At 39.9% G+C, this 27,122-nt stretch overlaps 2 protein-coding genes across 2 annotated transcripts in view; one reads left to right on the plus strand and one right to left on the minus strand.

Annotated features, from left to right (window-relative positions):
* The window catches only part of CEP162 (centrosomal protein 162), a 90,218-nt gene extending 82,000 nt beyond the window's left edge, over positions 1-8,218 (plus strand). The window contains exon 27 of the mRNA XM_082856042.1: positions 7,906-8,218. Within this exon, the coding sequence (XP_082712168.1) occupies positions 7,906-8,115 (210 nt within the window). The 3' untranslated portion in view covers positions 8,116-8,218. The remainder of the gene's footprint in view (positions 1-7,905) is intronic.
* A 15,929-nt stretch (positions 8,219-24,147) lies between these two features.
* MRAP2 (melanocortin 2 receptor accessory protein 2) overlaps positions 24,148-27,122 on the minus strand; it is a gene marked incomplete at both ends in the record, with an annotated part of 39,201 nt that continues 36,226 nt past the window's right edge. Inside the window, one exon of the mRNA XM_082855552.1 lies at positions 24,148-24,541. Within this exon, the coding sequence (XP_082711678.1) occupies positions 24,148-24,541 (394 nt within the window). The remainder of the gene's footprint in view (positions 24,542-27,122) is intronic.

Genomic DNA, 27,122 nt, shown 5'->3' on the forward strand with positions numbered 1-27,122 from the left:
AAGGACACTAGTGGCAGAGGCCCCAGGAACACTGATCAGCATGAGCTATCCCAGGGGCTGCCATTTTGGCACCAATTCCTGGCCCTAGCCAACACGCCACAGCCTGCAGGCTCCAGTGCTGAAATACCTCAGGGCAAAAAAAAAAAACAGCAGATAGGAGCTTAGCCCCACCCATCAGCAGACAGGCTGCCTAAAGCCATACTGAGCTCACAGCCACCTCTAAACGAACAACTTGACGTGGCCCTGCCCACCAGAGGGACAAGATTGAGCTCCACCCACAAGTAGGCAGTCACCAGTCCCTCCCACCAGGAAGCCTGCACAAGCCCCTGGACCAGCCTCACCCACCAGGGGCAGACACCCAAAGCAAGAGGAACTACGATCCTGCAACCTGCAGAAAGGAGACCATAAACACAGAAAGTTACGCAAAATGAGATGACAGAGAAATATGTTCCAGACAAAGGAACAAGATAAATCACAAGAACAACTAAGTGAAGTGGAGATAGGCAATCTACCTGAAAAAGAATTCAGAGTAATGATAGTAAACATGATCCAAGATCTCAGAAAAAGAACGGTGGCACAGACCGAGAAGATACAAGAAATGCTTAACAAAGAGCTAGAAGATTTAAAGAACAAACAGAGATGAACAGTACAATAAGTGAAATGAAAAAATACGCTAGTAGGAATCAATAGCAGAATAAATGAGGGAGAAGAACAAATAAGTGAGCTGGAAGACAGGATGGTGGAAATCACTGCTGTGGAACAGAATAAAGAAAGAAGAATGAAAAGAAATGAGGACAGTGTCAGAGACCTCTGGCACAACATTAAACACACCAACATTTGCATTATAGGGGTCTCAGAAGGAGGAGAGAGAGAAAGGGCCTGAGAAAATATTCAAAGAGATTATAGCCAAAAACTTCCCTAACATGAGAAAGGAAACACTCAAGTCCAGGAAGTACAGTAGAGTCCCATGCAGGATAAGCCCAAGGAGGGACACACCAAGACACATATTAATCAAACTGACAAAAATTAAAGACAATGAAAAATTATTAAAAGCAACAAGGGAAAAGCAACAAATAACATACAAGGGAACTTCCATAAGGTTATCAGCTGATTTTTCAGCAGAAACTCTGCAGGCCACAAGGGAGTGGCACTATATATATATATATATATATATATATATATATATATATATATATATATATATATTTTTTTTTTTTTTTTTTTTTTTTTTTTTTTGGCGGTACGCCGGCCTCCCACTGCTGTGGCTTCTCCTGCCGCGGAGTACAGGCTCCGGACGCACAGGCCCAGCAGCCATGGCTCACGGGCCCAGCCGCTCCGCGGCACGTGGGATCCTCCCGGACCAGGGCACGAACCCGTGTCCCCTGCATCGGCAGGCAGACTCCCAACCACTGCGCCACCAGGGAAGCCTGGGATTGGCACTATATATTTAAAGTGATGAAAGGGAGAAACCTGCAACCAAGAATACTCTACCCAGCAGGGCTCTCATTTAGAGTCAACGGAGAAATCAAAAGTTTTACAGACAAGCAAAAGCTAAGAGAATTCAGCACCACCAAACCAGCTTTACAACAAATACTAAAGGAACTTATCTAGGCAGAAAAGAAAAGGCCCCAACTAGAGACAAGAAAATTACGAATGGGAAAGCTCACCAGTAAAGGCAAATATAAGTAAAGGTAGGAAATCATCCACACACAAATATGATATCAGAACCAGCAGTTGCTGAGAAGAGGAGAGTACAAATTCAGGATATTAGAAATGTATTTGCAATTAAGAGACCAGCAACTTAAAACAATCCTGTATATATATATATATATATATAGACTGCGATATCAAAACCTCATAGTAACCGCAAACCAGAAGTCTACAAAAGAAATTGAAGATGACTAAACCCGTTGGAAAGATATACCATGTTCTTGGATTGGAAGAATCAATACTGTCAAAACAACTATACTACCCAAGGTAATCTACAGATTCATTGCAATCCCTGTCAAATAAACGCATTATCAAAATGCGTTTTTCACAGAACTAGAACGAAAACTTTTAAAATTTGTATGGAAACACAGAAGACCTCAAATAGCCAAAACAATCTTGAGAAAGAACAGAGCGAGCGGAATCATGCTCCCTGACTTCAGACTATACAACAAAGCCACAGTCTTCAAAACAATGTGGTACTGGCACAAAAACAGACATAGATCAATGGAACAGGATGGAGAGCCCAGAAATAAGCCCACACACATGTGGTCAATTAATCTATGACAACGGAGGCAAGCATATACAATGGAGAAAAGAAAGTCTCTTCAATAAGTGGTGCTGGGAAAACCGGACAGCTACATGTAAAAGAATGAAATGAGACCATTCTCTAACACCATATACAAAAATAAACTCAAAATGAATTAAAGACCAGATACTATAAACCTCTTAGAGGAAAACATAGGCAGAACACTCTTTGACATGAATTGCAGCAATGCCTTTTTGAATCTGTTTCCTAGAATAATGGAAATAAAAACAAACGTAAATAAATAGGACCTGATTAAACTTAAAAGCTTTTGCACAGCCAAGGAAACCATAAACTAAACAAAAAGACAACCCACAGAATGGGAGAAAATATTTGCAAACGAAGTGACTGGCAAGGGATTAATCTCCAAAATATACAAACAGGTTATGCAGGTCTATATCAAAAAAACCCAACAACCCAATAAAAAAAAATGGACAGAAGATCTAAATAGACAAAGAAGACATACAGATGGCCAAAAAGCACATGAAAATATGCTCAACATGAGAAATGCCAATCAAAACCACAATGAGGTATCACCTCACACCAGTCAGAAAGGCCATCATCAAAAAGTCTATGAACAATAAATGCTGGGGAGGGTGTGGAGAAAAGGGGACAGGACCCTCCTACACTGTCGGTGGGAATGTAAATCGGTACAACCACTCTGGAGAACAGTATGGAGGTTCCTTAAAAAACTAAAAATAGAGTTATCATGACCCAGCAATCCCACTGCTGGGCATATATCCAGAGGAAACTAATTTGAAAAGATACATGCAGCCCAGTGTTCATAGCAGCACTATTTACAATAGCCAAGACATGGAAGCAACCTTAATCTCCATTGACAGCGGAATGGATAAAGAAGTCGTGGCATATATATATATATATATATATATATGGTGGAATATTACTTAGCCATAAAAAAGAACAAAATAATACCATTTGTAGCAACATGGACGGACCTAGAGATTATCAGACTAAGTGAAATGAGTCAAAGACAAATATCGTATATCACTCATGTGGAATCTAATTTTTTAAAAAAATGATACAAATGAACTTACTTACAAAACAGAAACAGACTCACAGATTTCAAAAAACAAACTTATGGTTACCAAAGGGGAAATGTGTTGGGGAGGGATAAATTAGGAGTTTGGGATTAACATATATACACTACTATATATAAAATAGATAACAACAAGGACCTACTGTATAGCACAGGGAACGCTACTCAATATTCTGTAATAACCTATATGGGAAAAGAATCTGAAAAAAAAGAATATATGTATAAATATATAAATGAATCACTTTGCTGTACACCTGAAACTAACACAACATTGTAAATCAACTATACTCCAATAAAGTTAAAAAAATAAAAAAGGAACAGTGAAGTCAAAAGGCTGCTCTAGCAGCACATATAGTGAAACCTTTGCATCTTCTGGAGAGACTTATTTCCTAGATTAACAGTGCAGATGCTTGTAAGAAGCTACAGGGTAATGTTTTTTGGTTTTGTGGGTTTCTTTCAGAATTGAAATTACAGAACAAATTTAATGCTTGTAGCACTTGTGAAAGGGACCTTTTAAACCTGTGTTTTTCCTTTCTATTTGGAAGCTGCTCTCAGCTCCGAGTTCTATTATAGTGAATATGAGGGGAAGCCTTCATGACCCACCTGCACCAAGGCATACTTATACTACCAGTATTACCACTGTCAGTGTATAGAAGATGACCGTATCAGGATGTAATTATTTCCAAAAAGGCATATATTCCTTGTTTAAAAAAAATTAGCAAACCAAATTCAACAGCACATTAAAAGGATCATACACCATGATCAAGTGAGATTCATTCCTGGGATGCTTTAGCATATGCAGATCAATCAATGTGATACACCACATTAACTGAAAGATAACGATCATATGATCATCTCAATCATTGTAGAAAGAACATTTGACAATATTAAACACTCATTCATGGTAAAAAAAAAAAAAAAAAAGTCCTAACAGATTAGGTATAAAATGAATGTACCTCAACATAATAAAGTCCATAGATAACAAGACCACAGCTAACATCATAGTCAGTGGTGAGAGACTGGAAGCTTTTCTGCTAAGATCAGGAACAAGAAAAGAATGCTCACTCTCACCACTTTTATTCAGCATAGTACTAGAAGCCTTAGCCAGAGCAATCAGTCAAGAAAAATAAAGGCATTAGAATTGAAAAGGGTGAAATAAAATTGTCTCTGAATGACATTATTTTATATATAGAAAATCCTAAAGACTCCACCTAAAAACCGCTGGTCAACAAATACAGTAAAGTTGCAGGATACCAAAATCAGTATACAAAAATCAGTAATGTTTCTATATACTAGCAACAAATTATCTGAAAAATAAAACAATTCTATTTACAATAATATCAAAAACAATAAAATACTTGGAAATAAATTTATCTAAGGAGATAAAAGATCTGTACAGTGATAACTATAAGACATTGATAAAAGAAATTGAAGAAGACACAAATAGAAAGGTATTCAATGTTCATGGATTAGAAGAATTGATATTGTTAAAATGCCCAAAGCCATCTATAGATTCACTACAATCCCTGTCAAGATTCCAATGGCATTTTTTACAGTAATAGAAAAAACAATCTGAAATTTCTGTGGAACCACAAAAGACCACAAATAGCCAAAGTAATCCTAAGAAAGAAGAACAAAGCTGGAAGCGTCTCATTTCCTAATTTCAGACTATATTATACAAATATATAACTGTAGTAATCAAAACAGTATGGTCCTGGCATTAAAAAGAGACACATAGACCAATGGAATCAAATCAAGAACCCAGAAATAAATCCATGCATACATATTTGATAAGGGAGCCAAGAATACTCTTTGGACAAAAGACAGTTTCGTCTATAAATGGTTGTGGGAAAATTTGATATTCACATGCAAAAGACTGAAACTAGACCGTTACCTTACACCACACACAAATATTAATCCTAAATGGGTTAGAGAAGTAAGACCAGAAACCATAAAATTCCTAGAATAAAATATAGGGGGAACATTCCCTGACATGTCTTGGCATACATCCTTTGTGGATATGACACCTGAAACACAAGCAGTGAAATAAACAAATGGGACTACATCTAGCTAAAAAAGCCTGCACAACCAAAGAAGTAATTAACATGATGAAAAGGCAACCTATGAAGTGGGAGAAAATATTTGTAAACCACACATCTGATAAGGAGCGAATATCCAAAATATTCAAGGGACTCACACAACTCAAGAGCAAAAACAAAAAATAATAATAATTAAAAATGGGCAAAGGACCTGAATATACGTTATTACAAAGAAGATATTTAAATGGCCAACAGCTACATCAAAAGGTGTTCAACATCACTAATCATTAGGGAAATGCAAGTCAAACCCACAGTGAGCTATATCCAAAAGAAGGGCTATTATCAAAAACACAGAAGTAACAAGTATTGATGAGGATGTGGAGAAAAAGGAACCCATGTGCACTGTTGGTGGGACTGTAAATTGGTGCAGCCAGTGCTCACTGAAGCATTATTTACATCAGCCAAGACATGGAAATAATGTTAAGTGTCCATCAGTGGGTGAATGGGTAAAGAAAATGTGATATATTATATATACATACAATGGAATGGTATTCAGCCATTAAAAAAAAAAAAAAAAGGAAAACCTGCCACTCGCAACAACATGGATGGACCTAGAGGGCTTTATGTTAAGTCAGACAGAGAAATACAGATTCTATGTAATCTTACATGTGTACTCTAAACAACCCCAAACACGCTGAAACAAAGATCAGATTGGCAGCTGCCAGAGGCAGGGTGCGGGGGAATTGGGGGAAGGTGGTCAGAAGGTTAAAACTTCCAGTACAAGATTTTGAAACTTACGTGAGGTGACAAATGTTAACTAAACTTACTGTGGTGGTCATTTCACAGCCTTTACATATGTCATGTCACTACACTGTATACCTTAAACTTATACAGTGTTATGTTAGTTATGGTTAAATGCCGAATTTCAATATATAATAGACATCCAAAATTTTCAAAGTTTAAAACTTAGAATTGAACATTCATACAGCATTTTGTATTCCGCTTAACTCAAGCACGTGTTTATACAGTACTTCTGAAATTCTTTCATTTTAGAATTATGAAGTTACTCTGTAGCCAGGCAGAATTATAAACGAAAATTTTATTGGGCTTCCCTGATGGCACAGTGGTTAAGAATCTGCCTGCCAATGCAGGGGACATGGGTTCAAGCCCTGGTCTGGGAAGATCCCACATGCTGTGGAGCAACTAAGCCTGTGCGCCACAACTACTGAGCCCACGTGCCACAACTAGAAGCCACCGCAGTGAGAAGCCCGCACACTGCGCAGCAACGAAGACCCAATGCAACCAAAAATAAATAAATTAAAAAAAAATTTTATTGCAGAGGTTCAGCGGGTGTAGTGTTTGGCAACATTATTGGCTTTGTTGCCCTAACTGTTTTTGTATGTCTATAGCTTTCTGTGGTTTGAAGCGCCTGTGACTAACGATTCCCTTATGATGACGTATTTTGAAATTATAAGAACAGTATTGTAAGGTACTGGACAAGGTACACTCATTTCACAGTTGAAAAAAATTGACCCACATAAGCAAGGCAGTCTAGTGTGGTAGTTAAGAGCAGGGACTCTGGGGCCGCCCTGCCTGGGTGTGAATTGTGACTCTGCCTGCAATGGGTTCTGTGTGAATCTAGGGCAGATTAATTTTTTGTTGATTTGTGCGTCTCTTTCCCTACCTGTTAAATGGGGATGAATATGTAGAATATCTCCTAGTGTGTTGGCAAGATGAAATGTTAACATATGTAAAATGCTTAAAGCCAAGCCTGGCACGTGATAGATGTATGTGCTTTTATCCTATATAATTCCTGCTGCTACAATGTATGGTTCATTAATGACATGTGTTGCATTAAAACTGTCTTGATTGCATCCCAAGTACTGTTCTTAAGAACAGCATTTTAGGGACTTAGCTGGTGGCGCAGTGGTTAAGAATCCACCTGCCAATTCAGGGGACACGGGTTCGAGCCCTGGTCCGGGAAGATCCCACATGCCGCGGAGCAACTAAGCCCGTGCGCCACAACTACTGAGCCTGCGCTCTAAAGCCTGCGAGCCACAACTACCGAGCCCACATGCCGCAACTAGAGAAAGCCTGCGCACAGCAACAAAGACCCAATGCAGCCAAAAATTAAATTAAATTTTTAAAAAAATTCTTTAAAAAAACCAAAAACAGCATTTGGGGGATGTTTGGATTCATTCCAAGGTATTGGATGCTTTAAATGGTACCCTTCCCCCCTCCCCCCACCATGGCTTAAAAGAAAAAGACTAAACTCCATGACTCCCTATCAGAATTAGATACTAAAATTCCCACTTACTCTTTACTTACAAGCCTGTTTATTGACCCAGCGGGGCCCGTTAGGTAATGCTCCCCTCCCTCTGCCTCCCTCCCCTCTGATATATAGGTCACAGGTTTACCGTCATCAGCATCGTCCCACTTGAGCTCTTTGAGGCTATTAGAGGTTCTTCACCCACACTATGAACTCTAAAAGTAATTCGGCATTTTTTAATTTGCAGATAATACAGCAGACACACCAAGTAGTAGAAACCGAGCAAAACAAAGAAATTGAGAAATGGAAAAGACTTGCACAGTTGAAGAATCGCGAGCTGGACAAGTTCCGCACGGAGTTAGACTCGATTTTGGATGTTCTCCGAGAGCTGCACCGGCAGGGGTTGGTCATGCCAGTTGCTTTGGCAGAAGAAGTGAAGGCACCAGAGCATCACTAGAAACTCGCATTTCATGTGACCTCACAGAAAGGCCTGAAGATGGACGGTGGATGGGGTCTCTGTCAGAAGGATGCTTTTGAAAAAAGTGTTAACAGTATGTTGCCAGAACACAAAAGCAACATTTCAAAATAAATTACCCTTTACCGATTAGGAGGGAAAAAAAAGAGCAGCATTAATGGTGTATTTTACTGAAAATCATTAACCAGTCACATTTTAAATGATTTATGGACAAGCCCCTTTTGGTCAGGTGACGAGGACTAGTGAGATTGATTGCAAAAGGTCTCACTTCCGCGCTAGATACGCAAAGAAAACAAACTTGCAGATACCTTGCCGTCATTGACTAAGTGTGTATTCTCAATTCCTGGCCAGAAGGACAGCTCCTCTTTCCCACAGAGACAGGAATGTGAGCACAGAGGCTCGGACAGGCACTAGAGTAGTGGCGCTTCCGTGATCATCCTGATGAGAGTTGTAACTTCTGTACAAGTAGATAGGGAGTGAACTCTCGTGTTCTCCCAGATTTCCACTCCTACCTCTAGGTGCCTCATTTTGCACCTGATGTAAAAGTGCAAAATATATTTCACAAGTAATAGGGGAATTTGATTTATTCACTGTTTTAATCTTTCATGCTACATGTCTTAAATGTCAGTCCCTTTTTTGTAACTTTAAGGTTATAAACAGAATATAACATTTTTACTTCATTTAAAAAGTAAATATATGTTCACTAGAAAAAATTAAAAGCATGCATAAAGGTAGCCAGATTATTCTTTTGTTTTACAATTTCATTTCCAAAAGCAGATAGTGGGCATCCAAGATAACGGGTAAGTTAAAGCTGCAGCGACTTTGTTTTCAAATGTTCTGGCCCAGTGCTGTCCAGTAGAAGGATCGTGCGAGCCACATGTGATTTTAAATTTTCTAGTAGCCACATTTAAAAAGATAAAAAGAAACAAATGAAGTTAATTTTGGTAATTTATGTAATATATCTAAAATAACAATATAAAAATTGGGTTCTTACATTCTTTTTTTCATACTAAGTCCCCCAAATCTGGCAAGTTTTCCATTTATAGCACATCTCAGTTTGGACCAGCACATTCCAAGTGCTCAGTAACTACATGCCAGCAAGTGCAGTTCTAGAATAATCATTACAAAGTGAAATGCTTTATAAAGGACAGTTGAAATAAATCTTAGTGAAATTATAGGTAGCAAATGTGAAATGTGGAAATTAAAGGAATGCAATTAATGTCCAGAATTTTTAATGTCCTTTTCCTAAGAGGGTAGAAAGCATTAATTATAGTTTGTTGTTTTTTATGTGAAAGAATTTTAAGTTATAAACTATTTTGGTTATTATTTGAGTGTGCTTTTGTCGATTTTTTTATTTGCAAACCTGCTCATTTATAACTACACCCCGCCCCCGTGTTTTTTGACTATCCGTGGGCCGTTCATTCTAAGCACAAACACAGCTGATTCTGAAACACAAGAAGTACAGACACTAGATTATCACTAACAGAGAAAGTACGTCCTACATTGATGAGGACTCCATATTCTATTTTGGAATAAGCTGTGCACATGGCACGGCTTCAGTTTTACTTACAGAGTAAAGGTCCATACGTACTATCAGAACTATTAGTTACAACTAGAAACCTTGGGGACCATACCCCATCCCTTAGTTATTGCACTGAGGGTCTAGGATGAGAACACAGAAGGTGGACACATTTAGGCCATCTTGAAAAGGAAAGCTTTTATGAAGATTCAGACTCCAGAAATTATCAGTCCTCTTCTACCACTTCCATCTCCCTCACAATGTCGTAGGACACCTGCATCCACAGGCCTTCGCTTCAGGAACCTGGTCAAGATACATGGTTGCTGCTCTCACCGCTGCTTTTGTGCAGAGATTTCTGATTGGATCTATTGTGAGCCCACAGCGTTCCATAACTAGTATCTACCCATCAACCCTCAGAAATCCAGGCTTTAGTATTAGGGTCCCATTCTATATTAGAAAAATCCTAAATTTGTGACTAAATGCCAAGAAGATGGAAACATCTATTCCTCTTTCCCACTCATACTTCCTAAGGGCTCTAACTGGGTAGATGTAATATCTGCAGGCATGTTATATAACAGGTAAACTTACTTGGAATTGGACACTTTGTAGTTACATAACTATTCAGTGGCCTCCTACTTTGAAGAGCCCCTTAGCAATGGTTGGAATAGTGAAGTTTGAAAGTTTTCTAATCCAAGTTGCAGATAATTCTACTTTAGTATTTGAACCTGTTAATTGTAGCCTTTTTCAGTTTCTATCGAAGAGTCTTTAATGAAAAGCACATGTATTCCTTCTCAGCACCTGTCCAGCTTGGTAAGGGATTAGTTCCTAGCATAAATTAACCTATTTCCTTCCCTCTAAACCAAAGTAAGTCCAGTTTTCTCTCCAGGTTTGCTGAAAGCTTCCATCACCACTACTTAAATGGTGCAAACGGGGAAAAATTTTTTCCCACCAACACCTACTCTCTAGGATTGTTGTAAGAAATCAGTTTGAAGGGCAGTATTAATTTCAGAGGAAAGGGGGAGAGGCACCAAGTTCCATTAGTAGAATAAAATGGGTTGTTAGTAAATTCAGTAACAAGAGACGAGACTTTGTGGAAAAGGGGACAAAAAGCGGGGCGGGGGGGGGGGGTGCGATAATTGTACCAGGTGTGCATCCTTGGAGCACAAAAGCGAAGAGGCAGGACCATGGCAGGAGTCTGGTCCAGTGGAGCTAGTCTCAGTAAGCCTGGCCTGCTCTTGAACTCCTGGTGGCCTGCCAGTGGTCCCCACCTTAGGGTATTGATATTACAATGAGAAAGTCCTGATGCAGAGAACAGATCATAGAACTGTACGTGGCCTGTGTTAACTCCTTGGAGAAGGATCTAGAAGCTACTTGGGGGAAGGATTTGTGAGGCAGGCAAAAGTGAAGTCATTAGAGAAGGACTGTTGACAAAAGGGTTAAATTGACCCTGCTCATTGGAGAAGCCTGAGTGGAATGAAGCATCTTGGTTTTTCCTCCCAGCGGATCCAGGCAGTGTCAGCGATCAAAGATACTTGCATGCCCATGTCTTACCTGTTTTGCTCATTATCAAGGCCACGTGCAAGGAACCCTAATGAGATCAGGCAGGTGCTCACTCTCCTGGCTTGGGGTCAGAGCCTCATAGCAGCCTAGTCCCTCATATAGCAGGGGCTTAATAAATTTATCACCACCTCTTGTCCTTTCACCTCCATCTACATACAACCCTCTGCTCCCTCCAATCCCCAGAGATCACATCTACTCTCATACTCATGGTACAGCCACCACTACCAGCAGGGTAACATTGGGTCTGATCCCTACCTTTCATTTCTCCTGAGTGCCAGCCCCTGTTCCTAATTCCTGCCAGAATCACCCACTGTTCTCATAAAAGTCTGCATGTTTGAAACCAGCTGCCCACTCCCCTGAGTTGCAGCATTCTCCAATGAGTTCCAAACTCTAAGGCATTCTTGACCCTTTTCGTCAATCTGGGATGCTGTAACAAATTACCATAGATTGGGTGGCTTAGACAAGGAATTCTGGAGGCTGAGAAGTCTGAGATCAAGGTATCTGGGTGAGGGTTTGCTTCCTGGCTGTCTCCTCACTGTATTCTCACATGGCAGAGAGGAGAGAGAAGCAAGATCTCCTGGGACATTTATAAGGGCACTAATCCCATTCGGGAGGGCTCTACTCTCACAACATCACTGAAACCTAATTTCCTCCCAGAGGCCCCGCCTCTTAATACCATCACACTGGGGAATAGGTTTCAACAGATGAATTTTGAGGGGACACAAACATTCAGTCCATACATTGAGTAACTTTTCCCAACATGGAGTCATCAAACCTGTAGCCAATTTCTTCAGAATAATGCTTATATCAATGTCCTTTTCCATTCCCATGTCCACCACCACTGAAGCCCTGTCACCATTTCACTCCTTATTTTTCTGGTAGAGGTTTAATTGATTCCTCTGCTCCAGTGTTCTCCTCACTCCAAATAGTCCGCCAAACAGCACTGCCAGCTCTGCTTGAGCATTTCCCCTTCCCAGTTCACTCTGTTGTTTTTTAGGTGTAAATGTCAGAATCCTTACCCCGGCCTCCCTCTCCAGCAGACTTCTAATCTCTTACCCAAATCCTCCCTATGTTACTACTATTTGTACTACCGTAATAAATTTCCACAAACTTAATGGCTTAAATCAGCACAGATTTATCACCTTACAGTTCTGGAGGTCAGAGGTCCAACACAGTTCTCACCGGGCTAAAAGCAGGGTGCGTTCCTTCTGGAGGCTCTAGGAGAGAATGTTTCCTTGCCGTTTCCACCCGTATCCCTCGGCTTTTGCCCTCCGCTTCATCTTCACCGCCAGCAAGCTTGCATCTCTCCGAACGTTCTGCGGTTACATCCCCTTCTGACTCTAAAAGCAGCTGGGAAGTGTTCTCTTTTAAGGACCCATGTGATTAGATTGGGCCCACCTGGATAATCCAGGCTACTCCTCCCATGGCCTCCTCTCAGGATCCTCTTTTCCCATCACACTCAGGTATTATGTCGATGTGACGCCCACCTGGGGTAATGTTTCCTCCTGTGAGCAATGTAAGGGTTGAGACACTTAAGAATGGCTTTTTTGTTTTCTCCCTTAGTCTTTCCACATTCGTTACACCTGGTGAGATTATATGACTTCTGTTTATTTGCAGCCGAACACTGATCTTCTTTTAAAGGATCACGTGTTTAAAAGGCTAATAGACAATTTACTAGAAGGTATAAATCCTCTTAGATTTTTGTAGTCCCTTTTGCCATGTACAGGAACATTTTCACAGCTGGCCACCTTGTGGAGGAGGGAGGGGCATTATTTTGCCCACCATACTCCCCTCATTCACATCAATGTGCAGATCTTCTAACCGAGCCACCTATACTCCCACCTCTGCTCACTTCCTCCTCCTTTCCACTGGCCATCTCACTCCCACCACTTCCTTTGTTCACATCCATATCAGGATTTCATGATCAAATCTTCTCTAAATGGAACTTGTATCCTGCATCTAACGTCTGATCACTGTTCTCATTACATATGCACACAATCACACACATACATCCCCGACCCATCTCTTTATTTTCCTAGAATCTCCTAGAGGAATCAGTTCCATCATGATGATGGTGATGATATTGACAATGATGGCAGGGGCCTCTCAAGGACTCTGATAAAGAGGGAATCATTTTAAGGCTGCCACAGAAACAGGCTTAACTGCTATAGTGTTTAACGGAATCAACTAATAGTTCAGCATTTTTAAAAATTTTTATATCCCTGTACTTAAGATCTTAATGCGAATTTTCTTTAGCCACTAACCAAGATTTTACTTTAGGACAAAACTCTAAGAGGATTTCTATCTTCCACCTAATTGTCTGCTAGCCTTTTAAACATGTGATCCTTTAAAAAATGATTAGTGCTGGGCGGCATATTAACAGGAGCCAGATGATCTCACCAGATGTAACGAATGTGGAAAGACTAAGGGAGAAAACCAAAAGCCATTCTTAAGTGTCTCAACCCTTACATTGCTCACAGGAGAAAACATTACCCCAGGTAAGTGACACATCAACGTAAGGCCTGAGCGTGATGGGAAAGCTGATTTCCGCGATCATACAGTTATGCCGCTAGTTTGTTAGGTGCTAAAACAATTTCCTCATTGTACTTGTTCCTAATAAGTATGGAACAGTGTAGTCTCTACAAAAAGCAGGCTAAACATTTTGCCCTGCTGCCGGATCTCTGGGTTGAATGTCCGCATAAGAAGGACACGATTATACGTCATACAGAAACTCTTCCTGAGAAATAATAAGCTTTTAGAGGGCATAACTGCTGTTCCCCCAGTGGAGGGCTAGAGTAGGGTTGGAGGGAACTATTAGAAATACAGTAGGTCTGAGTTGAGGTACTGCTGCCCTGACAGCCAAAGATATCATTGATATCTTTAAGGATAGACATTTTCCCAAAAGTTCAATGAGTGAGGGAGTATGTGAACAATAAGTAGATTGTTAAGACACAGCTGCATGTAGTTAGCACCACAAGTCAATTATACTATGTTTTGATATTTGGAAAATAATTATCCCATTTTTCTTTGAATGTGCAGTAGTAGTAATAGAAATGATAAAGAAAGAGCCATCTTGGAGATAAACAATAGAATAAGCAATTCTAAATCTGTTGGATTCCTTGACAATATGCAGGAAATGAGCTGTTAATGCAGGGCTTACACCTGCAACGTATAAAACTAGTTTTTTCAGCAGACAAAGGGAACAAAGTCAAGATTCCTATATGGCAGGAAAGATCAGAAAACTACATCTAGCCAAATACGAATAAATGCAATAAAAGTATTATGAAGTGTGAATGGAGCACAGAAGAAAGAGAAATTCCTTTCACCTGGGATCTGGAGAGCCTTTTCTGGAAAAGAGATGGCCAAAGAAATGGGTGGAATTTGGGCAGAACAGGATGTAAGGAAGTGAATTTAAAAACTGATTCTAAAATTCATATAAAAATGCAAAGGACCCCAAGTACCCAGAACAACTTTGAATAAGAAAAATGAAGTTGGAGGACTTACACTATCTGATTTTAAGACTTTTTGAAGCTACAGTAATCTAGAAGTATGATGTTGGTATAAAACTGGCAAATAAAATAATGGAACAGAAATAGAATGTCCAGAACTAAACCAACACATATACGGACAACTGATTTTCAATAACGGTGCAAAGGCAAATCAGTGGAGAAAGGATCTCTTCAACAAATAGTGCTGGAAGAATTAGATATCCATATGCAAAAAAAAAAAAAATGAATTTTGCTCCATACCTCACAGCATACACAAAAGTTAACTCAGAATGGATTATAGATCTAAATAGGAAATCTAGAACTGTAAAACTTCTAGAAAAAAACGCATCAGATTAAACATTTATGACTTGGGTTTGGCAAATATTTCTTTGCTATAATACCAAAAGTATGATCCACTTAAAAGAGAAATTGATATACTGAACTTTATCAAAATGAAGACAGTCTTCAAAACTCTTCAAAAACATTGTTAAGCAAATGAAAAGACAAGCCATAGAAACTATTTGCAGATCATATATCTGATAAAGAATTTATATCCAGAATAAAGGACTCCCAAAACTCAATAATAAAGCAAACTTCCCAATATGACAATGAGCCAGACTTGAAAACACACCTCACAAAGATATCCAGTTGGATAATAAGCATATGAAAAGATGCTGAATGCCATTAGCCATTAGTGAAATGCAATCGGAAACCACAATGAGATAGTACTACACACATACTAGAATGAATAAAATTAAGAAGACTGACCTTACATAGCATTGGCAAGGAAGTAGAGCAATAAGAATTCATATACACTGTGAGGAATTTACAGTAATACACTCATTTTAGAAAACTGTTAAGCAGTTTCTTTAAAAAGGTAAACACCTTACCGAAAAAAAAAAAAAAAAGGTAAACACCTATCTACCATATGACCCAGACATTCCTCTTCTAGGTGCTTTAGAAAATAAAAGCATGTGTCCATACGAAGAATTGTAACCAAATATTCATTGCAGTTTTATTTATAGTAGCCAAGATTGTAAATAACCCAAAGATCCATCAGCAAGTAAACGGATAAACAAATTAGGGTTTAAACAAGTAGGGTCTAAACACTACTCACAATGAACTACTCAGCAATAACTCAGCACTAAACACTACTCAGCAAAAAAATAATAAACTATTAATACACACAACATGGATGAATCTCAAAATAATTATGCTGAATGAAAGAAGTCAGACAAAATAGAATAGATACTGCATGAATCCATTCATACAAGTATCTTGAAAATGCAAAGCAATATACGGTGATAGAAAGCAGATCAATGGTTCCAGGGGAAGAGATGGGGAGGGAGGGATTACAAAAGGGCAGGAGAAAACTTTTGTGGGTGATGGGTGTGTTCATTGCCTTGACTGTGGTGATGGTTTCTTGGAGAAACACTTAGGTCAAATGTATTAAATTGTATACTTTAAAAGTGTTAAAAATTACTTTGCCAAGTATACCCCAAAACTATTTTAAGAAAAAGCAATTCAGTCCTGACCCACCTCAATGCCTCACTGGAGTGAGATGATAGCCCCTCATTCTGTCTGCCTAACAGGAGGGGGCAGGGGAATTTCTCTCATGGAAGATAACATACGTAGTATCAATGGATTTTTCACTCACAATGTCTGCCAAGTAATAAGAAATTTCTAGACATGAAAAGTGTCAAGACTGTATGATTGATAATATGAGAATAAGAAACATTAGGGCTTCCCTGGTGGCGCAGTGGTTGAGAGTCCGCCTGCCGATGCAGAGGACACGGGTTCGTACCCAGGTCCGGGAAGATCCCACATGCCACGGAGCGGCTAGGCCCGTGAGCCATGGACGCTGAGCCTGTGCATCCAGAGCCTGTGCTCCGCAACGGGAGAGGCCACAACAGGCCGCATACCACCAAAAAAAAAAAAAAAAAAAAAAAAAAAAAAAGAAACATTAGACAACAGATGCAAACCCATAGATGATGTAAAGAGTTAAAAATAAAGACTATACAATAATTACCTTTAATATATTAAAGAAAATAGAGGAAATTATGGGGAAATAGATGACAGTATAAAGATGTTCACCAGAGAAATACACTGGCATCTATTTTTAAGAAAAATCAAACTGATACTCTAGAACTGAAGCTTTCAGTTCTGGAAAACATGGCGAATTGAGCTGATTTGGATCTCTTTTAAGTAAAACTTTTAGTAATGCTGGATAAAATACAACAACAACTAAAATAATATAGGGCTAGCTATGAAGGAGAGAGAAGTTCCCAGGTAACATATAAAGAGGACACTTAAAGCCAGAATGGCAAGTTTGTAAGCTGATGCCACAACACTCTGGAGGGAAGGGGTTTTAATCTGCAGTGAATAGGGCTATAATGTCTATTTAGAAAAAATAGGGTTCATACCAGATGTAGAGACTTCCTTTATAGAAACCTCCCTCATAAAAGTTATTGGATGAGCTGCCCCTTCATTGAAAGGGAGACTGAATGAACTACACACACACACACACACACACAGAGGAAAGGGATGAAGAAACTGGTGCTTCCAGGGTCTCTAGGAAAAAAGTCTCCCATAAAAAATCTAAACTCCAAGCCCACGTTTCATGTGGATATGGAATCCAAATGTATACTCTATTTATGATTCAGGAATTCCCAAGCAAAAAACATAACAATTCCAGATCGATCAAATTACTTGGGTCCTTAGGATAAGCAATACAAAATTGTTCCCTAGGGAAACTTTTATAAAGCAGAATGTATGGGACAATCATAGGAAAAAATAATGCTTGCTGGAGAGCTCACACTACAGTACACATGCATACATGCACACACACACACACACACACACACACACACACACACACACACAAGACAAAAGACAAAAAGGCTCTGGGAAATTCAGTATTTTGCTCAGGCACAGAACCAGTAAATGGCCAATCAAGCTGGGTGTCAAGTAAATAGTGAATGTGGGGAAGGCTTGAATGATTCAGTTTTGTACACAAGTTTTTGTACACAAGACAAAAACTAGAAGTAAATAACTGGCCATGAGGGAGAAGTAGCTTACGCCAAAAACCAGGATGATTAGTATTCTGGAGCCTAAAATTATGAAACAATCTAAAAGAGAGCATAAAAGAAATATGAATGAGTCATTAAAAAAATAAAATAAATCATAGAAAACATGAAAAATCAGGACATCATGAAAAAAAAGATCAATTTTTTAAAAGAACTAAACAGAACTTATGTAAATAAAATATATATAACATCTGATATATAAAATGCAATGGTTATTGCAGAATATTGAGTAGAGTTCCCTGTACTACACAGTAGGTCCTTGTGGCTTATCTATTATATATCTAGTAGTGTGCATATGTTAATCCCAAACTCCTAATTTATCCCTCTCCCCACCTTTCCCCTTTGGTAACCATAAGTTTGTTTTCTATGTCTGTGAGTCTGTTTTGTAAATTTGTAAAGTTCTTTTTTATCATTTTTTTTAGATTCAACATATAAGCGATATCATATGATATTTGTCATTCTCTGTCTGACTTACTTCACTTAGTACGATAATCTCTAGGTCCATCTATGTTGCTACAAATGGCATTATTTCATTCTTTTTTATGGCAGAGTACTATTCCATTGTATATATGCACCACGTCTTCTTTACCCATTCCTCTGTTGATGGATATTTAGGTTGCTTCCATGTCTTGGCTACTGTAAATAGTGCTGCAGTGAACATTGGGGTGCATGTATATTTTCAAATTATTTTTTTTCTGGATATATGCCCAGGAGTTGGATTGCTGGATCATATGGTAATTCTATTTTTAGTTTTTTAAGGAACATCCATACTGTTCTCCATAGTGGCTGCACCAATTTACATTCCCACCAACAGTGTAGGAGAGTTCCTTTTTCACCACACCCTCTCCAGAATTTATTGTTTGTAGACTTTTTAATGATGGCCATTCTGACTGGTGTGAGGTGATACCTCATTGTAGCTTTGATTTGCATTTCTCTAATAATTAGTGTTGTTGAGCATCTTTTCATGTGCTTTTTGGCCATCTGTCTATCTTCTTTGGAGAAATGTCTATTTAGGTCTTCTGCCAATTTTTGATTGGGTCATTTGTTTTTTTGATATTGAGCTGCATGAGCTGTTTGTATATTTTGTAATAACCTATATGGGGAAAGAATCTGAAAAAGAATGGATATATGTATATGCATAACTGAATCACTTTGCTGTATTCCTGAAACCAACACAACACTGTAAATCAACTATACTCCAATATAAAATAAAAATTAAATTAAAAAATGAATAAAATACACTAATAATAAAACAATTCACAGGGTGGGTTAAACAACATTTTAACTTGCAATATCTAGTAAATTCATTAAAATTCAAGGGTAATCTCTAAAATAATTGTTTAAAAAGAGAATAAAAATAAAGGGGCCAAAATAAAGCCTTCAGAGTAGGCCAGTCACTATTCTAAAAGTTCTTTATATATTTCATCACTTAAGGCTCACAAGCTTTGAGGTGGATAGTATCCCTTTTTATATATGAAGGAAGTGAATCTCAAAGAGATTAATTAGGTATCCTGGTGAAGACTGCACAGTTAGCAAGTGATGGAACCAAGCCCAGACAGGCTATCTCTAGACCCCATGCTCTTAACCACAACTGCAAGGTATAAAGCAGGAAAGGAGAAAAGCAAAGTAAATAGAAATCACAAAATAAAATGCTAGAAATAAAACATCATTGGTAATCACAGTATATTTAGAAGAAATAAATTCACAAATTAAAATTTATAAATTTCATTTGTTCATCTGAAACAAAGCAACATTACTTAAAACAGATTGAAAGTTTAAAAGAATAACAGAGAGAGGTCAAAAGTTAGAGATAGAACAAAAGATATACCAGAGGAATATTAACCAACAGAAAGGGAATCATTCAAGCCTTCCCCACATTCACTATTTACTTGACACCCAGCTTGACTGGCCATTTACGCCCGAGCAAAATACTGAATTTCCCAGAGCCTTAGTTCTCTGACCTGTAAATACAAGAAACAGTCTCTCCCTCCATCCAGCCAATTTTTATTGACCACTGACTGTGTTCCAGGCACTGGTCAAGCCACTTGGGACCTATCAGTGAACAAAATAAAGATCCCTGTCCTTGCAGAATTTATATTCTAGTAGAAGGAGCAGAAAATAAACAACAGACAGAATAGTCACGTGAACTGTAGAGTATGATAGGTGATAAGCGCTGTAGAGAAAGAGCAATAGAATATGGTCTGGGAAATGGGGGTGCCGGGGCAGAGATAAGGGAAATGCAGTCCCCAGTTTACAGTGAGATGGCCAGAGTTGGCCTCATTAAGAACATCAAGAAGGGGGTATTTGTTGCTAGGGCTTCTGTAACAAAGAACCACAAACTGGGTGCCTTAAACAACAGAAATTTATTGTCTCACAGTTCTGGAGGCCGCAATCTGTAATCAAGGTGTCAGCAGTGTTGGTTCCTTCTGAGGACTGGAATCGACACTGGGAGGGAGAATCTGTTCCAGGTCTCTCTCCCTGGCTTGTAGATGGCCATCTTCTCTCTACATCTTCCCATCCATCATCTCCCTTCTATGCATGTCTCTGTGTCCACATTTCCCCTTTTTATAAGGATACAAGTCCTATTGGATTAGGGCCCACCCTAATGAACTCATCTTAACCAGTTACATCTGCAACAATCCTATTTCCCAATAAGATCACATTCTGAAGTATTGGGGGTTGGGACTTCAGCATATGAATTTGGCGGGGGGGGGGGGGGGAGACACGATCTGACCCACAACAAAAGGCATTTGAGGAAAGACTTGACATAAGTGAGGGAGGAGCCATGTGAATATCTAGGGCAAGAGTGTTCCAGACAGAGAGACCGGCCAGGGCAAGAGCCCTATGGGTACATGTCTGCTGTCTTCATGGGACAGCAGGGAGGCCATTGTGTCTGGAGCAGAGTGAGCCGGGGTGGGGGGACAGGGGATGAGATCAGCCGAGGGGGTGGGGGGAGGAAAGCTTTGAGGTTATTGCAAGGACTCCAGCTTCTTCACTGAGTGAAATGAGAAGCCATTGCAGGATTTTGAGCAGAGAAGTATCCTGACTCAACTCCCATTTAAAAGGATTCTTTAAGCCTCTGTGTTGAGAGTTCTCACCGTAAGTTTACAAAAAAATGAACTTAACACAGAGGCCACTTAGTGCCCAATAAATGTCACCTGTTATTGTTTATAAGGGTGCTGGTGGTGTCCTACCCAGATTTTATTATCCAGTGTGTTATTCTCAGCTGCTGGGGATGCTGGCCTACTAGTGCCTCCTTCTCTAGACAATTGCCCTTTGGTCAACGTAGAAGTTGCCTTACCCTGACTGGCTTGGTTTACCAAAGGTCATGCCCCTGCCTCAAGAAAGAATGACTCTGTGATGCAATTTACGCCTCTTGTCTGATGGAATGAGCACATGTGACATATTGAGGAGACTCACAATGTTCTTGAGAATGTTATACCAGCAGAAACACTGCCAACTTGGGGAAAGAGACAGAACAAGAGGAAAGAAGGCTGGCAGACTCCCCCATATTTTACATTCAGGGAACAAGTTGATAAACTACTCAGTTACAAATACATTCTACCCTTCAAGAAAAAGGAAGGACAATTTCAAGGGTAGAGCTGCAGGCCCAGAGGGCAGCCATGTGCCACAGAAGATTATTTACGGGCCTTGCAACCTAATGGAATTAGCACAGTTGAATTCTGAAATTGCTTGGAACTGGTGACTCCTTTCTCCTTTCCAGCTTCTCTCTTTTTGGACAGGAATGTCTAGAACTGGTAACCTATGCTTGTCCCACCATTGCATTTTATGAACAGATAACTTGTTTCTAGTTTTACTGGTCCACAGATGGAGAATTTTTCCCCAGGATGGATCATACAAAGGGTCTCACCCATACCTGACTTAGATGAATAAGATGATGTCATTTGGGACTTTTGAGCTGATACTATTTTGACTATATATTGGACTTTGATTTCATGGTGTAATATTTGAGACTTTGAAGGATGTTGGGATAAGATGGATGTATTTTGCATGTGGGATGGACATGAATCTTTGGGCCCAAAGAGAAGAATGTGGTAGGGTAATTCACGTCCCCCCCCAAAAAAATGTCCTTTCCTAATCCCTAAAACCTGTGCATATGTTACCTTGCATGGCAAAAGGGATTTTGCAGGTGTGATTAAGTTAAGGATCTTGAGATGGGAGATTACTGTAGATAATCCAATGTTATCACAAATGTCCTTATAGGAGAGAAGCAGGATGGTCAGAGACAGAGATGTAAAGTGGAAGCAGAGGTGACAGTGATACAGGGCCTTGAGCCAAGGAGTGTGAGCAGCCTCTGGAAGCTGAAAAAGGCAAGAAAATGGCTCTTTCCCTAGAGCCTCTGTATGGAACGCAGCCCTGACGACACCTTGATTTTAGCCCACTGACACTGATCTTAGACTTCTGCACTCTAGAACTGTAAGAGAATAAATGGAGGTTGCTTTAAGCCACTGAGCTTGTGGTCCTTTGTTACAACAGCAACAGGAGATGATTCAGGAACCAATGAACATGTTGCATGTGTTGCCTGCTGTGTGGTCATAAAGTTCTTTGTATCTGACCCAGGAGTCTTGTGCCTTCTGCCAGCTTCCACAGAAGTGTGTCATGCTAACTTGCTAGCTTTCGAAAGGGGTCAAATCTTAGACCTTTCACAGTTCTTGACATTTAATTAACAAAAATGATGGTATCATCATGGGTATTTTTCTATCTTTTGAATACCCTTCAGTCTTCTAATAAATCTATTTCTAAATAAGATACCACTTAAATAGTTTTGAATCTTAATAATAAATAACCCATGGTTTAAATTTTGTTACTTAAGTTATTAATAATATTTGCATTAGTAAAAGTTATTAAAATCAACATTTTAATGAATGAAAATAGCAAGTTTAATGAAAATAGCAAGTTTCTTTTTGCAAGACTGTGTGTTAACTACAAGAAATGTTCCATGCTTTGTCCTACTGTTTAGTGTTAGATTCTTAAAGAATAATATTTTCCTCAAAAGACATTATGGGAAAGGGTTTTCTTTTGGTGGAATAATTCCTAAATGAAATCTGGTGCATGACTCAGACCACTGGGATCCTAGAGATGATAGAAATTGAGACACTATAAACACGGAATCATTTTTAAATGAAATTGGATGTGAAAGCAAAGAAGCTGAGAAAATTCTGGTGCAGTATATGGATTTATTTTTAAGCTTAAACAAGACAGGTGGTAAACAAATCGATAATGAAAATGCCACCCAGAGATTAGCAGCTGGCCATGCATGCAGCGGGACTGTGCAAAACCAAGTCATTTCCAAAACAGCGTGCAGGTTTGATTCCTTCATGAAATTAACGCTGGGTTGCCCCAGGCCACCTTGAATATCTGTTGATGGGGTATTTATAACCCATTCACCATTCCAGCTCAAAGCCCACACACTAGCCACATGACCATCACTGCCACATCTGCCAGGTAAACAGACAGCCTAGCAAATAGCACTCTTCTTGTTCACTAGCCAATGGCACAGTAGTGTGACCAGACACAGTTACACCAACACAGAGACACAGGAGGCACCTCCCCTCACCCAGCTGACAACCTTCCATACATTTCTGGGGACAGGATTGTCCTCCAATGTACCATGAATTGGTACTCATCCCAGGAGAGGAGGGGCAGGGCTGTCTCCAGGTTTGAGCGTGGGTGGCTGTAGGGTCTCAGAACTGCTGTTTCAGCACAAGCAATAGAAATGCTAGCCACCGTGACCCTGAGAAACGAGACTCCTGACGTCCCAGTAGATGCTCAGGCCCCTGACAAAAGCTGGGCTCAGTTAAGGGCTGAGTGGGAGTTACAGACCTGGGGGATGCTACAACAAGAGCTAAGAGGCAGCGCCCTGGTTTCTACTGCTTTGGGTATATCCAGCCTCATCCGAATACAAAACAATAAATTCACAAAATATTAGAACTGGAATGGATCATCTACCGCAGACCTTACAGTTAAAAAGGTGGCAGCCCAGAGAGGCAAAGCAACTTGCTGAAGGTAGAGCATGGTAGTGGCAGGTAGGAATGCAATATGCCAAACCCCATTCAAGAACACTGACACTGAATACGTGGCCAAGTTTTTCAGTGACAAGGAGGATGAGACAGTGTAAATACTCGGTTCCTCAAAAAGCCCCAAATGTGTTTAAAGGTATAAACACTCAGCTTAATCAACATTCTTCTGAGGGGGCTCTCTTCTCTCTCTGTCTTTCTGTCTCTCTGTCTCTCTCTCTGTATCTCATACACAAACACACATAATCTTGGTGAATGAAGATTTCTTGCTATACAAAGACAGACCCAACATCTTCAGGAAGACACTTTACAAAACATGCCTCTCAATCCAAGTCTTTGTGTGAGGTCTGGGCAACTGGCTTATTTTCTAGAACAATAGGTGGTTCTGAAATAAGGAGATCATCTTCCCCAAAGGAGGAGTTCTGGTCCGTGTGGACGAAGTTGGGGATGTCAAATTTCATGAGCCTGTTCAGCTCCTCCTCTGGCTGCCCACTGCGTCTGATGGCTTCCTGAAGTTGAACTTCACTGTCGAGGGCTGTGGTCTGGAGACCACCTTTGGCCTTGTCCAAGTGGTCCATTTCATTGATGTAGCAGTGAAAGAGGGACCTGGATTCCTCATTGCCCTGTCGAGAAAAGACCTCATCTGGTTCCATTGGCCTTCCAAAGTCTGACACAAAGCTGTTCATTCTGAATCTCTTCTCCGAAGACTCTGCATTGCTGTAAAGCAAAGCAAAATAAAAGAATGCTTACACTCCAGCTTAGTTATCTGCAGAATCATGGTTTTCGGCATCTATGGAATGCAAGTCCCTGTACACAGCATGCAGACAAACATCAGAACTGAGAGACGTCACTTCTGAACATGCACAAATAAACCCAAGGCAAAAGTCACAAGGTGAGGGCCCTTGGACCATCCTGAAAAGAGACCTTTTGCTGAGGGATCCTTGATATTCTTCATCACACACCAGTGTTTCTCAGCGGGACCCTTGGATCATCTGCATCAGAATTACTTGAAGTGCTTCTTAAAATGCAGAATTCTGGGTTGCAGTCCCTCAGGATCTCCGGAGGTGGGGACGGGTAGTCTGTAGTTTCATAGAATCCCCAAGGATCACTACTCGTGGTCAGGTTTAGAACCACTGGCCGACATCAGGCCAGCCTGAACAACAATACTGTCTCACAGGGGTGAGTTTCACGTTTGTCAAAGCACTGTCATATCCATTTATCTCACCCCATTCTCAAAACTGACCCATGCTGGGCTTCCCTGGTGGCGCAGTGGTTGAGAGTCCGCCTGCCGATGCAGGGGACGCGGGTTCGTGCCCCGGTCCGGGAAGATCCCACATGCCGCGGAGCGGCTGGGCCCGTGAGCCATGGCCACTGAGCCTGCGCGTCCGGAGCCTGTGCTCCGCAACGGGAGAGGCCACAGCAGTGAGAGGCCCACGTACCGAAAAAAAAAAAAAAAAAACTGACCCATGCTGTCACTTAGGCCAAGAATTATTATACCCATTTCACAAAGGCATAAGCTAAGGTAAGGAGGGGTCAGATTTCCTGCTTGATTGACACAATCAATTATAAGAGTGCAAAAATACTCCAGTTCCTGATTCCTTGTTTCATTTAGTGTGGAACAAATTAGCAATTCAATGGTAATAAATCGGTGAATGGATGAATAAAATAACTCTCAATGAGTCCCATGAGTGCCTGACAGAAAGAGCAGGGGCAAACTGAATAACCTGATAGCCCACCTACTTTAATCACCATCCTTTCCAGGTTTATAGAAAGGTGACTCCCACACAGGTAGTGACTCCATAAGGTCAAGAATCACGTCCGAACACTTGCAAATCCAGAATAGAACCTGACAACAATTAGGCTCTGGAGTGTGTAATCTCAGTGATTTCAGTTCTTAAATCTCTTCTTTCCCATCCCATCACTCAAGATACAGCACTTATGACCAAGTTCTCATGGGGCAGGGGACATGGAATCAAGTTACAGGTATGAAAAATCTGATCTTAAAAACTAACCACCATACTGTCTTGATTACTGTAGCTCTGTAGTATAGTCTGAAGTCAGGGAGCCTGATTCCTCCAGTTCCGTTTTTCGTTCTCAAGATTGCTTTGGCTATTCGGGGTCTTTTGCGTTTCCGTACAAATTGTGAAATTTTTTGTTCTAGTTCTGTGAAAAACGCCAGTGGTAGTTTGATAGGGACGGCATTGAATCTGTAGATTGCTTTGGGTAGTAGAGTCATTTTCACAATGTTGATCCTTCCAATCCAAGAACATGGTATATCTCTTCATCTATTTGTATCATCTTTAATTTCTTTCATCAGTGTCTTATAATTTTCTGCATACAGGTCTTTTGTCTCCTTAGGTAGGTTTATTCCAGATATTTTATTCTTTTTGTTGCAATGGTAAATGGGAGTGTTTTCTTAATTTCACTTTCAGATTTTTCATCATTAGTGTATAGGAATGCCAGACATTTCTGTGCATTAATGTTGTATCCTGCTACTTTACCAAATTCATTGATTAGCTCTAATAGTTTTCTGGTAGCATCTTTAGGATTCTCTATGTATAGTATCATGTCATCTGCAAACAGTGACAGCATATACCCTGAGAAAACCATAATTCAAAAAGAGTCATGTACCAAAATGTTCACTGCAGCTCTATTTACAATAGCCAGGACATGGAGGCAACTTAAGTGTCCATCGGCAGATGAATGGATAAAGAAGATGTGGCACATATATACAATGGAATATTACTCAGCCATAAAAAGAAACGAAATTGAGTTATTTGTAGTGAGGCGGATGGACCTGGAGTCTGTCATACAGAGTGAAGTAAGTCAGAAAGAGAAAAACAAATACTGTATACTAACACATATATATGGAATCTAAGAAAAAAAAAAGTCATGAAGAACCTAGGGGCAAGACGGGAATAAAGACACAGACCTACTAGAGAATGGACTTGAGGATACGGGGCAGGGGAAGGGTAAGCTGTGACAAAGTGTGAGAATGGCATGGATATATATACACTACCAAACGTAAGGTAGATAGCTAGTGGGAAGCAGCTGCATAGCACAGGGAGATCAGCTTGGTGCTTTGTGACCACCTAGAGGGGTGGGATAGGGAGGGTGGGAGGGAAGGAGATGCAAGAGGGAAGAGATATGGGAACATATGTATAACTGATTCACTTTGTTATAAAGCAGAAACTAACACACCACTGTAAAGCAATTATACTCCAATAAATATGTTAATAAATAAATAAAAATAAACAAATTGAAGAAAAATTTAAGCAAACATCTGATTACTTAGTGT

This window comes from Leucopleurus acutus, assembly GCF_964270905.1.
Source record: "Leucopleurus acutus genome assembly, chromosome: 15".
In the NCBI taxonomy this organism is placed as follows: Eukaryota; Metazoa; Chordata; class Mammalia; order Artiodactyla; family Delphinidae; genus Leucopleurus; species Leucopleurus acutus.